General features: G+C 38.0%; 1 protein-coding gene across 4 annotated transcripts in view; it reads left to right on the forward strand.

The window, feature by feature from the left end:
• GABRB1 (gamma-aminobutyric acid type A receptor subunit beta1) overlaps nucleotides 1-14,790 on the forward strand; it is a 130,274-nt gene that overhangs the window by 91,764 nt on the left and 23,720 nt on the right. For all 4 annotated transcript variants that reach the window (XM_081958896.1, XM_081958897.1, XM_081958899.1 and 1 more), the window contains 2 exons: nucleotides 14,150-14,287; nucleotides 14,380-14,532. In XM_081958896.1, coding sequence (XP_081815022.1) covers nucleotides 14,150-14,287; nucleotides 14,380-14,532 — 291 coding nt within the window. The remainder of the gene's footprint in view (nucleotides 1-14,149; nucleotides 14,288-14,379; nucleotides 14,533-14,790) is intronic.

A 14,790-nucleotide genomic window follows, 5' to 3' on the forward strand; every position in this document is an offset into this window, starting at 1 on the left:
CAGTGGCTCAGTAACTAAGATGCTGAGCTTGTCGATCAGAAAGGTCAGCAATTTAAATCCCTAGTGCCACCTAACGGTCTGAGCTCCCGTTACTTGTCCCAGCTTCTGCCAACCTAACAGTTTGAAAACATGTAAAAATGCAAGTAGAAAAATAGGGACCACCTTGGGTGGGAAGGTAACAGCATTCTGTGCGCCTTCAGAGTTTAGTCTGGCCACATGACCCCAGAGACGTCTTCAGACAACTCTGGCTCTTCGGCTTTGAAACAGAGATGAGCCCCGCTCACTAGAGTCCCTAGCACATATGTGCAAGGAGAACCTTTACCTTTACCTTACTGCCTAATCAATCTTCATATGTTTTAAACAGATTTTCAGGGGAAGCCCTCGTTGTACCTAATTTTATAAAGTAGAATTTAATTTAATTAGTTTTACATCCTGGTTGGTTACTTCTACATGCCTTCATTTTGGCTGTAATAACAGGATATATGTTGAATGGAGATTTGTAATGACAACTCATTAACTGGAATATTATTGAACTACCACAAAAAGAAGTCCTTACACAGGTAATGAAATGGATAACAAATCTTGCATAGAAAAAAATCACAGGATAATTAAGGGAGGAAACATGGCATTTACAGAAAATATTACTGAGTCCAGGGGAAGAAGAATGTGAGAAATAGATTCAGTGTTATTCAAAGCTAGGTAGAAGTTGTGCATGAGAACTATTCTGATAGGTGTTCAAGATTATGTTATGTTTGTTAAATATATGCATATGGCCACCCATCTACCAAAAGGAACTCTGAGCAATAAACATGAATAACATCTTGATTGATTGATTTATTGATTGATTGATTGATTATGTGCCATTTTCAACTTCCAGCAAGTATATAGTAGATTTTCCTCATGAGAATACAATACAAAAATTACAAACCATTAAACCATGAAAGGCAATATTGAGCTCTCAATGGAGTGCACAGACTAAGCCAACCTCATTAATGTCTACTTCTAGTGGTACAGGCAGAAACCATCAGTATAAAAATAATCTGGCCCCATCCATATAGGGCTGTAAAGGTGATAACCAGTACCTTGAATTGTACTCAGGAGATTACTAGTAATCAGTTCAGCCCACACAGCAATAGTTACAAAGGTGTACTCAGGTACTGCCATGCCATTATATTCTGAACCAGCTGAAGCTTCTGAGTGCTTTTCAAGGGCAGTCTCTTCTAGACCCTTTTGCAGTAATCGAATTGGGAAGTGACTAAGATTTGAATCTCCATGTGCATGCTTCCCAACCTAGTTAAGGGCCCAGCTGGGGAACAAAATGTATTTGTGCAAAGGTTTCCTGGCCATAGTTGCCCCCTGCTTTCTTAACAGTAGTCCAGGAAGAACCCAGTTTGCACATCAACTTCAACAGGAGGAAGATAACCCCAACCTGAGTTAAAGATGGCAAATCATTGCATGTGGAAGGCTATAGAACCCACAGCCGTGTTACTCTACTAAATAAATAATTTTATAGAAATATCAATAAGGCTAGTGACCAATCAAGACAAATGTTTTTAACCTGCCTTGGAGATCTTCATAAATTACCTTTAGAATGATTTACAATTTACAAAGACTTAGGAAACACAAGTTTAAATCCCATAAACCAACTGCTATAGGATGATATGTCCAAGCCTATCTTATTTTTAGAGTGATTGTGAGGATAAAATGAAGAGGAGGTAACCCTGCCGACTGCTCTGATTTTCCAAGAGGAAAGGCACAATTAAAATGCAAATCTTAATGGAAATGCAAAATTTACACTTGTAGTGGGAGTTCTTATCAATCATTTTTATTTGTGTTTGTTTGATCAGTATCCTCTGTATAGAGCTGCTTTAACATTCTTGTCATCTTTTCCTGATACAGTATATTCTTAGTCATAATCTATTACTCCAAAATATGGAATATTCATTGCTGAATACAAATTGCAAATGTAAAACATTAAGTATCACATTATGAGCATTTAATGGGTGACATTATAAAATTGACTAACAGAAATAGAGACTAATTTCAAGGGTATTATTATAACTCAATGCAAAATATTCCAGCAGACTCTCTGTCTACATTCAGATGAGATGCCTAGTTAAATTAGTGAATTAATTCATTTTCTAGATTAATTCAACACATTGAACATAAGTTGGCCAACAGGGTTCAATTCATATAACACACTTTAACAAAATTAGCACTAATCTAATAGAACTATTATATGAATACAGCTACTCAGTCTTTAATTGGCGAATTATATATTTTGGGCGGCCAAAGCCTCATACGTATACATTATTTTATTGTATACAAACCCACAATTCTACTACTCTACAAAATGACCTAGATTTTGTATCTGAATGGTCAAACACTTGGCAACTCCAAATATCTACTAACAAATGCTCAGTCCTACACATTGGCAATAAAAATCAGAATATCAAATACAAGATGGGCGGAAACTATCCAAAAGATGAGCCACACTCTGTCAAAGACCTAGGAATACTCATTTTGAAAGACCTAAACCCCAGAGCTCCCTGTAACCACATTGCCAAAAAGGCATTCAGAGTTGTCAACCTTATTTTACATAGTTTTCTCTCTGGTAACACTATGCTGCTAACTATTAAACCTTTGCCAGACCTATACTTGAATACTGCTCACCTACCTGGAACCCACACTGCACTGCGGACATTAAAACATTAGAGAGGGTCCTGAGGTATTTTACAAGAAGAATACTCAACTTCTCTGCTCGTAATAAAATTCCGTATACCACCAGGCTTGAAATTTTAGGCCTGGATAACCTTGAAATACGCTGTCCACCTTCTGAGCTGAGCTTAATGCACAAGATAATCTGCCAAAAGTCCTATCTGTTGATGACTACTTTTACTTCAACTGCAATAACACAAGTGCTATCAATAGATACAAACTAAATGTAATCTTGATTGCAGAAAAAACAATTTCAGCAATAGAAATTAAATAGTAAATGTGTGGAACATCCTACCCGATCCTGTTGTTAATTCCTCTAACCTCCATATCTTTTACCTTAAACTGTCTACCATGGACCTTATACATTTCTTAAGAGGTCCCTAAGGGAGCATGCATAAGTGCACCAGCATGCCTACCGTCCCTATCCTACTGTCCCATTTATATGTACTCTTTTTATGTGTTTATGGCTATGTTTTGTTTATTTTTATCCATTTATTTGTGCCATTTCTTTTCATTTATTTTCCTACTAGTTTCTTTGTACTTGTTGACAAATTAAAATAAATAAATAAAATAAATAAATAGGAGTGGGTTAAATTCACCCTTGATAGTTGCCTGCATTTACAAGGCTGATCACAACAGTGAACTGGTCTTGGGCTAAAACTATCCCCAAATTCTGCTTTCCATTCTCAAGAATCAGTACCTTTTTCCAAAATGGCTATTGAAAACTGTGTGGAACAGAGGCGTTGGAGTCAACTGAGGTACTTTTAACAGCTTTTATTAACAGAACACTAGCATAGAATGAGAACATCAACTTCAGCACCTTGCTCTGCTTGACAGCTATTTATACAGAGGCTGTCAAGAAAGAGCAACCAATAGAAACACTTTAAAAGCAAGAGGAGGAGCCGAAGTCATGACGATACGACGTGCGATTTCAATGCTCTGAGATCGCAGTCGACACTTTTGCCACTGGGTGGTCCAAATGGACCTAAACCATCCCGCAGAGATGGTGAACAGGAAGAATACGTCTTGCTGATCTCAGGGACATTGCAAAGTCCCTGATTGATCCAAGAGAAAGTCTTCAAATTGGTGACAAAAAATCCAGCCATTTGGCTGTTGAAGTTGGAGCGGCTCCAAAATGGAAGGATATGGAGCTGGTGAGGAAATTTTATTGTTTTAAAAGTGACTGCCTATAAAAAACTTAAAATAAATTCAAATGGGAGAACAGAAGAAATAAGCGGCGGAATTAAATTTGGAATGGTTTTTGACAGGGGGTTATCTTTCTTTTTTTTTAATGTTATCTTCATGGACAGAATTTATGTAAGACCTTTAAAACGAACGGACTAAGACTTCTTCTTCTATTTTCCTTTTTTTTCATTACTCTCTGTAACCTCTGGTTCAAAATTCCCCTCTTTCATTACTGTTGGTGTTTTTCTAACTCATTTAAGAATTGGACTTTCTTTTCAATTTGAAATACAAAAAAGACATTTAAAAAAACTTTGCAACATTGTAACAGTACCACTGCTACTTCAGCTAGAACTTTGTGTATTGGAAACGAAACACTTTACTTTCTCTCACTGATTATCTCGGCTCGGCACTTCAAGGTCTTACTGCTTGTTTACAGAGAGCGATAAGAAGAAAAGCACACAGATGTTCCTTTGAGGTACCTGTAACCAGAGAGAGGTTAAGATGAAGTGATTATTGTGAATTGAAGTCTAATCTTTGCTAAAAACTTCTAAGCTAGAATAGCAGTGTTTATTGGTTGAAAACAATGGCGCAATTCCAGCAGGAGAAAGAGGCTTTAAGTCTGCAAAAGATATTCTCAGAAATACAGAAATTATCAAATACACATGAGAGGATTGAGAAGAAGTTGGATGATTTAGTACAATTAACAGCAAAATATGACAGAGAAGTTAAAGATGTTTATCAAATGGATAAAGTGGCAGCTAAAATTCAAAAAACCGAAGAGGAAAATGAATATAAAGAAACTAAAACTCCTGATATTTATGGTGATTAGTTTGTCTCTGAAAATGGAAAGAGTGGAATATTGAAAAAGGAATTTAATAGAGGGGAAACTTACTTCAGATGGCAAGATACAGAAGAAGGAAAAATAAAACAATTTATGGATCTAAAGAAAGAAATTTTATTAGCAATAGTTTTGATAACACCACTGACAATTAAAGATAAGCGGATTAAGGAAACAGAAGAAGGGCATTGAAATTACATAAGAGATTTTATAAGCAAAGAGTTGCTAAGAGGAGTCCATACAAAGTTGATTAAAGAGAAGATAAGAGGACTGATACCACAAACAGCAGAAAATATGAGATTGTTTTGTTACTGGAAAGATACAGGTTGATAGATGGAAGAGTATAACTTAAAAGTAGCTAAACATAGTGAAATTTAGTGATAATAGATATAGTTAAACAAATAATTGATAATGATAATAATGTATACAATGTGTAGTGTCATGATAAGCAATAATGGGATATGAATATTGAATGGTATCCATGAAACGAAGATTAAAAACCCTCTTGGATTATATATAAAGATTAATTTAAAAAAAGAACTAAGTTAGATATAGTTAAGTTTTGAATATTAGGGGGAAAATGTTATGATACATGATATAGTTAAATAAAGGAGGTATAATGATAATAAGGTATATATAGGCATGGGTACAACATAAGGAAATTGGATGTAAATTGCAAATAATGATTTGGAAAGAAGGATTAGAAAATTTTGTTATTGAATATTATGGATGTTTAGCTAGAATAGGACATAAAGATTCAGTGTTATTGGAGGATTTTAGAAATAGTAAATGAAATGCTAGTATGTGGTTATGTATTAAATCTTGTTATATTTTATGATGAAGGATGTTTAAACAATTATAGTCAAATGTAAATGGAGGTATGATAATGGTAATATGTATAAATATTTGAGTTAAAATACTTGAGTTAATATGAATTATGTTTGATGACTGTGGAAGAGATGCACGAAAGCCTTTTGTAACCAACTGATATACTTTCTACAGTATGCAAAAAGAAGATTTTATGTGTTGTGTTTGTCTTGAAAATAAAAAATAAATTTATATATTAAAAAAAAGAATACTTTAAAAGCCCACTTTCAGCCCAGCACGTCTTGACCAATAGGCACGAGCCTTTGGTTGCCGGGCTGTCAGTCATAAGCTGAGGACTTGCAGCTGGTCGTAAGTCAAGGATTTGTGGCCGGTCATAGGTCAAGGACCTAAGACCAGTCGCAAGTTGAGGACTTAACACTCCTTCCCAAGCATGCGCAAAGGTTGCGCATGCGTAATGTGACAAATAGGTGGGGCGCCTCTGGATCTGCCCAGAATAAAGCCCCTGGAGCCAGGGGAGGGCAAAAAAACCATGTAAAAATGGGGGGTGTCACACTTTGTGCGCGCATGCGCACTGGGGGGTCGCGCATTGCATTATGGGTGTGGCACGCCCGCACTCGACCCCCCTGCGCTCCCCCCACTTGTGGCACACGAGCCAAAAAAGGTTCGCCATCACTGGTGTAGGGTCTCCTGCTTGAGGGGGTTGTTGGACTAGATGACCTATAAGGTCCCTTCTAACTCTGTTAATCTGTTATTATGGAGTACATTCCTCTCTTCCCCCAAAATGATAGTGTTGCTCTAATCCTCTCTAACAAATTGCCCAGGTGCCAAGATAGGGGCCATTTATGTTCAAGGAAAGTATGACGTTTGTGGAGTATTCATATAATCTGCCTCGCATCACAATTCCTGAACATAGGCATCCATTAGAAACCACAGTAATGTATGCAAATGACACAAATTGTTGCTTGATGAGGTTGGGATGGACATGATATCATTTGCTCCCCGGTTCATGCATACAACTTCGTGGCTAAGGAAAATGAGATGGAGACTCCTAGCGCTTTTCGTTGTCCATTGTCTACCTGGTGATAGATGGTGAAGCTTTTTAACATTTTCAAATTATTTATTTTTGTAAGATGTAATAACTTGCCAATGGATGTCAAAATATCTTTTTAAAGTTTCTTTCAATATGTATTTAAAAAATCAAGGAAACAATTGGTAAGCTAATGGGAGAAGATGGCAAGGAGTTGATGGGTAGCAGGGAGAAAGCAAAGCTATTTAGTTCATTCTTTGCATCTGTCTTCACACAAAAGGAAGAAAATTGCCTAACCTAACAAAAACAGAACGGTAAAAGACAGAATAGGAATTAAAATTAAAATAGCAAGAAAATGCTAAGAGAACACCTGTCCACTAGATGAGCCCAAATCACAAGGGCCATTTTGATTATACCACAAAGTTCTGAAGGAGCTGGCAGACATGATCTTGGAACCATTGAACTATGTCTTTTGAAAATCCTGGAGCACCCGGGAACTATCAGAGGACTGGAAAAATGCTGATGTGGTCTTCAAAAAAGAAAAAAAAATAGATACAAGAAACCACAGACCAAGCAGTCTGACATGAATACCTGGAAATGCTGTGGACATAGTATCTTTGAATTTCAGCAAAGCATTTGACTTACTTCTTAATAAGTTAGAAAAATGTCAGGTAGACATTACCACCAGATAGATTCATAACTGGCTGACAAACCACACAATTTTCTTATCACTTTGTTCATATTTCTCTGCAGTATTTTGAACTCTGTCCTCAAGTTTCATCATTGTTTTGTAAATATTCTCAACTCTTCCCTCCATTCTTTCTGTATTTTGTTCTATAATCTCAAATCTCTTATCAATTCTCTCTGTGATTATTAGAACTTTTTGAATCTCTAGCATAATTATTTGTAATGTTAATTCCTTTTCTTTTTCATGTTGTGCCATTTTTCTAGGTTGTAAACTCTGCCACTAAGACATCCAAGGCTTTTTGCTAGATTTCAAACAAATTTAGTGTAATCTTTCAAGTCAAGGCTTTCTCTTTACTCCAAAAGAGCACCTGTATAAACAAAACGTGCTTAATAGCCTTGTAATATCAGATGTTACCAAGCCTCCAGCCTCTAGGTAGCAGTGTTGCTTCTTTTTTCTCTGCTTTTACCTCTCTCTTTAATCTCCGAACTCAAGAAGAGAGAGGAAAAAAAGCTTAAAAGTTACGATCCAGCCGAACCTTGAGAGGAAAGAGAAGTTTAATCCACAAATACAAAAAAAATGGAGAAAAATAGAAGAAGAAGAAGAAGAAGAAGAAGAAGAAGAAGAAGAAGAAGAAGAAGAAGAAGAAGAGGAGGAGGAGGAGGAGGAGGAGGAGGAGGAGGAGGAGGAAGAAGAAGAAGAAGAAGAAGAAGAAGAAGAAGAAGAAGAAGAAGAAGAAGAAGAAGAAGAAGAAGAAGAAGAAGAAGAAGAGTCCAATTTAAAAGTAAGAGGCATTTGTAAAAATTCCATCCATAGAAAGAAACGAAATGAAAGTGAGAGAGATAACACAATCATTTTAATCCAGGCTTAATTTGCCACTTACTCTCTTCTGTCTTCAATTTTAATTTAACTCTAAGTCTTTTTGGGTGTTTTCTTCTCTAACAGTAAAATTTTTCTCACCATTTCCGACACACTCTCTCTCCTGTTCTGATTCCATTTCAGGGGTCTGTTCCAACCTTCTGCAGCCTCAATGGCTGCTTCTCTTGTAGCCAGAAAAAAGAGCTTCTCCTGGATCGATCAGGGGCTTTGTGATGCCCCTGAGATCAGCAGGACGTGCCCTTCTCTATCACCATCTCTAGAGGATGGTTTAGGTCCAAAAAGGACTGTCCAGCAACAGAGATATCGACAGCAATCCTGGAGCTCCAAGATGTCAGCCTCGCCCTCCAGAATTAGTCATATTGATGAACAATATTACTATTAATTACTACTTGGTCCTGCATGCCTATATATTAGTTCAATTTTATTATTAGTACCAGAGTCCAGGAAAGTTGAGGAAAGGATGCTGTTGAATTTGGCTTTGGACAACTTGGCTGGCCATTGTTTAAAATAGGAAGGTAGACTAGAAAGCCATTTCATCTGAACCATCTTATCTTTCTTTAAGTTTTAAATCACTTAATTTCATCCATATTATTTTAAAATGGTAGTAGTTACAAGGTTTGAGAAATCATAAGAATGCCTCCTTCCTTCCTTCCTTCCTTTCTTCCTTCCTTCCTTCCTTCCTTCCTTCCTTCCTTCCTTCCTTCCTTCCTTCCTTCCTGTTCAAAAAATATCCATGTAAGAGATATTAAGGTTCAAGGCAGTGGTGGGTTTCAAATCCCGTTCCAACCGGTATGGTTGGAACGGGGCCGGTGGCATCCTCATGGACGCATGCACTCCAGCTGCTCCGCCAAGCGTTGTGCCAGGCACTGTATGTGCCATGTGTGTGCGTGGCAGCGCAGAAGCTTTAAAACACAGGTAAGGAGCTCGGGTGGGTGGGTGGGCCCTCCGGAGCACCGTACCGGAATGGTATCCGGTGCTCCGGGCTGGCTCCGGTATGCCTGCACCACGGCGTACCTCCTGCAACCCACCACTGGTTCAAGGTCACATTCTAGAGTAAGTTTAAATATTTCATGTTTAAGATATGAATTCACAGATTTGCTGCAATCTTTAATGGGAACAACGAACTGCTTAATCATTCTCATGTAGCCATAATAACCAATGTTCATTTATTCAGCTTATCACATTTCGTCCTTATCCTAACTCAGTAATAACTAACAAAATAGCAGATAAAAGCTTTTTGAGGTCAACAAGGCTTTGCAAAAGCCAAAATGCAATTTTCTTGCTATGTAAACTATTAAGGCAGAACATCAGTAACATCTATTTATCACTATAGTGAGATATTTTTCTATTGGGTGCTTTGCCTCTCAAACATTACCCTCAAAGTAATAAAAGAAGATGTTCTTTTCCCAAAGAAAGGAAACTCCAAATAAGGTGCCGTGATTTTTAAAATGTGTGATCAGGCTTCAAATGCTATTTGTATGTAGCATAAATATTTATATTTATATTTATATTATTTATATTTATATTATATATATATATATATATATATATATATATATATATATATATATATATATATATATATATATATATATATATATATATATATATATATATACATACATACATACATACATACATACATACATACATACATACATACATACATACATATATATATATATATATGCTGGTTTTGTTGTATTCGGGTCTTTTCCCGTGTAAGGTTGAGATTGTCTTTGCAACGTTTCGGCAGGATCTCACCTGCCATCATCAAGTGTGGGCTCAAAATGTGGGCTTAAAATGGGAACGGAGCTGCCGTCTTTCTGTAAGTCTTGGTGGGAGGGGATGGGGTGCTGGCTTTGTTTCAGTAAGTGGAATGATTGGTTGTGTGGTTGTATCATGATTGGTAGATTGGTGCTGATTGGTGAACGCTGTGTGTGCATTGTTGTTTTGTATTTTGTTTCTTAAGAAACCCCAAAGACAAAATCCAGCTAGAAAACCAAGGAGTCTACGAAATACCATGCAAAATCTGCCCAGCAATATACATAGGACAAACAAACAGGAGAATAAATGCACGCATCACAGAACACAAAAATGCAGTAAGAAAAAAAGAAAAAACTTCTTCCCTTTTCCAGCACCTTAAAGCTACAGGACACGAAATCAACTTTGAAGGAGCCAGGTTAATCTCCAAAACAGAACACCTCCACAAGAGAATAATCATGGAAGCCATCGAAATAGAGAAACACCCCCACAGCATGAACAAACGTGATGATACCTCCCGCCTACCAAACATCTGGAAACCAGCCCTAGCCAACAAACGAACACCACCCACCACCCAAGCCGTTAAAATACAAAACAACAATGCACACACAGCCTGCACCAATCAACACCAATCTACCAATCATGATACAACCACACAACCAATCATTCCACTTACTGAAACAAAGCCAGCACCCCATCCCCTCCCACCAAGACTTACAGAAAGACGGCAGCTCCGTTCCCATTTTGAGCCCACATTTTGAGCCCACGCTTGATGATGGCAGGTGAGATCCTGCCGAAACGTTGCAAAGACAATCTCAACCTTACACGGGAAAAGACCCGAATACAACAAAACCAGCATACCTACACCCGTGAAAATCTACGAAAACAAATACAGTGGGGCAAAAAAGTATTTAGTCAACCACCAATTGTGCAAGTTCTCCCACTTAAAAAGATGAGAGAGGCCTGTAATTGGCATCATAGGTAGACCTCAACTGTGAGAGACAAAATGTAAAAAAAAAGACCAAACAATCACATTGGCTGATTTGGAAATAATTTATTTGCAAATTATGCTGGAAAATAAGTATTTGGTCAGTATCAAAAGTTCATCTCAATATTTTGTTATATATCCTTTGTTGGCAATGACAGAGGTCAAACGTTTTCTGTAAGTCTTCACAAGGTTGGCACACACTGTTGCTGGTATGTTGGCCCATTCCTCCATGCAGATCTCCTCTAAAGCAGTGATGTTTTGGGGCTGTCGCTGGGCAACACGGACTTTCAACTCCCTCCAAAGGTTTTCTATGGGGTTGAGATCTGGAGACTGGCTAGGCCACTCCAGGACCTTCTTACGAAGCCACTCCTTCATTGCCCGGGCAGTATGTTTGGAATCATTGTCATGTTAAAAGACCCAGCCACGTTTCATCTTCAATGCCCTTGCTGATGGAAGGAGGTTTGCACTCAAAATCTCACAATACATGGCCCCATTCATTCTGTCCTGTACACGGATCAGTTGTCCTAGTCCCTTTGCAGAAAAACAGCCCCAAAGCATGATGTTGCCACCCCCGTGCTTCACAGTAGGTATGGTGTTCTTTGGATGCAACTCAGCATTCTCTCTCCTCCAAACATGACGAGTTGTGTTTCTACCAAACAGTTCTATTTTGGTTTCATCTGACCATATGACATTCTCCCAATCCTCTTCTGGATCATTCAAATGCTCTCTAGCAAACTTCAGATGGGTCCAGACATGGACTGACTTAAGCAGGGAGACACGTCTGGCACTGCAGGATCTGAGTCCCTGGCGGCGTAGTGTGTTACTGATGGTAGCCTTTGTTACGTTGGTCCCAGCTCTCTGCAGGTCATTCACTAGGTCCCCCCGTGTGATCCTGGGATTTTTGCTCACCGTTCTTGGGATCATTTTGAGCCCACGGGGTGAGATCTTGCGTGGAGCCCCAGATCGAGGGAGATTATCAGTGGTCTTGTATGTCTTCCATTATCTAATTATTGCTCCCACAATTGATTTGTTCACACCAAGCTGCTTGCCTGTTGCAGGTTCAGTCTTCCCAGCCTGGTGCAGGTCTACAATTTTGTTTCTGGTGTCCTTTGACAGCTCTTTGGTCTTCACCATAGTGGAGTTTGGAGTGTGACTGTTTGAGGTTGTGGACAGGTGTCTTTTATACTGATGACAAGTTCGAACGGGTGCCATTGATACAGGTAATGAGTGCAGGACAGAGGAGCCTCCTAAAGAAGAAGGTACAGGTCTGTGAGAGCCAGAAATCTTGCTTGTTTGTAGGTGACCAAATACTTATTTTCCACCATAATATGCAAATAAATTATTTCCAAATCAGCCAATGTGATTGTTTGGTCTTTTTTTTACATTTTGTCTCTCACAGTTGAGGTCTACCTATGATGCCAATTACAGGCCTCTCTCATCTTTTTAAGTGGGAGAACTTGCACAATTGGTGGTTGACTAAATACTTTTTTGCCCCACTGTGTGTGTGTGTGTGTGTGTGTGTGTGTGTGTGTGTGTATATATATATATATATATATATATATAGATAGATAGATAGATAGATAGATAGATAGATATAGATATAGATATAGATATAGATATAGATATAGATATAGATATAGATATAGATATAGATATAGATATAGATATAGATATAGATATAGATGATATAGATATAGATATAGATATAGATATAGATATAGATATAGATATAGATATAGATATAGATAGATATAGATATAGATATAGATATAGATATAGATATAGATATAGATATATGTTTGTTTATGTCCCATACAGGTAGTCCTTATTTTTTAAGACTGGTCACTTAGCAACTATTTGAAGTTACAATGGAACCCCCCCCCCTCCAAAAGCTATTTATTATCTGGATTCAAAGGTCCAATGCTTATCCCCACAGTTACATGATCACATTTTGGGTGCTTGGCAACCAGCCCATTTTATTGCCATTTGCAGCATTCTACAGTCACACCACTACAATAGTTGTGTCAGAACTGCCATCCTGTGCCTTGCTTTGCTAGCTGTCAGCCTGCCATAAACTAAGGTGGGGAGGGAGCTGTTGGGAGGGGAAAACAGAAACCATTCATCATGCCTTCCCAAGACATCAGCTCATCATCCCAAGGCCAGAGGCCTGGGAATGGAATGTAACAGCTCACCATCTAGCCCACCTTGCTGGGACTGTTAGCAAAATAACTTATGCAAATGTGACTGGATAATGGGGAGATAAAGGAGGGGAGGAACAGAAAATGAAAAGTTAACTGGGGAACTTTTGGACACAAACTTTCAGATCTAGTTTTGCTGTACTGTAACTATTTGGCTCTTAGTAAAAGTATATCTATTGCACAAATGGAGCAAATGGTCTTTCTTTCCCAAGAACCCAAGTTGGAGCAGGTGTGACAGGTTGTTTTGCTGGTATCTCGTGTTTATTTCTGATTCCAACAAAAAATGCCCATTGCAGACAATGAATTCTCTTAATAACTACAGGTTCACTTTATGACCACAGCATTCACTTAATGGCTGCCTCAGAAAAGGTTTAAAATTGGGTGTGGTCACATGTTGTCCTGCTTAATGACTGGGACAAGTCACAACCGTGATTCTGGGTTCAATTACAGTCATACGTGGAGGACTATCTGTACATGCTAAACTATGCAGAAGTCCTATAGAACTCACTAGAATTTACTACTTGTTTAGACAGAATCATGCAATCATAGGGCTGGAAGGAACCTTGAAGTCTTCTAGTCCCTGCTCAAGACAGGAGACCTTATATCATCCCAGACAAATTGTTATCCAATATTTTTTGAATGCCTCCAGTAATGGAGCACCCACAACTCTGGGAAGCAAGCTATCATTACATTTTATAATATTCAGCAGCTCTGTGTTGTATTTGGAAAAAAAACTAGAGAAAAATCTAAAAAATCTTTTAACTTTGAACCTCTGCTTTTTAAAACAAGAATTTAATAAGTACCATAAAAGGGGACATTAATTTAATATGCAGTATTAAATGGAACAAAAGTGGCTTGTTCAAATGTATGATGTAGGTTGGGTTTATTGATACACAGCTGTGAAATAATTACCGTGCTATAATTTCGATTATGTCTCCTAATCTTACGTCTTCTTTGCCATTTTCTTTACAAATAAATTTAAACTATAAAACCTTTAGCTGACAAACTAACATACTTGATTATATGTCTCCAACTGCAGATGGATACACAACTGATGATATTGAATTCTACTGGAATGGAGGGGAATCTGCTGTTAGCGGAGTTAATAACATTGAGCTCCCTCAGTTCTCCATTATTGATTACAAAATGATCTCAAAAAGAGTAGTGTTTGCAACAGGTAAGCACCAAGCAGCTGCAAACATATACTGGAAACTTTACCAGAAAACAAATACATTTTTGACATGACTTCATTTCATTTGTTTTAAATAGGGGCTTACCCCCGTCTGTCCTTGAGTTTTCGACTGAAAAGAAATATTGGCTATTTCATTCTGCAAACCTACATGCCTTCTACTCTAATTACAATTCTGTCTTGGGTATCCTTCTGGATCAACTATGATGCATCTGCTGCAAGAGTTGCACTAGGTAAATTATTTCTTGGATGATGCTACTGTTGGAAAATAGGGGGTTGGGATTTCCTGTTTAGTTTGCACCCAGCAGCCTCCCAGTCAATTCATGTATTCAGTTTAGAGCAAGAAGCACAGACCATGTCACACAGTTCACCCCCCCCCACACACACATATATTCGTAGATTTTCACGGGTGTAGGTATGCTGGTCTTGTTGTATTTAGGTCTCTTCCCATATAAGATTAAGATTGTCTTGGCAACGTTTCAGCGAGGTCT

This window comes from Natrix helvetica (genome assembly GCF_964273705.1).
Source record: "Natrix helvetica genome assembly, chromosome: 7".
Lineage (NCBI taxonomy): Eukaryota > Metazoa > Chordata > Lepidosauria > Squamata > Natricidae > Natrix > Natrix helvetica.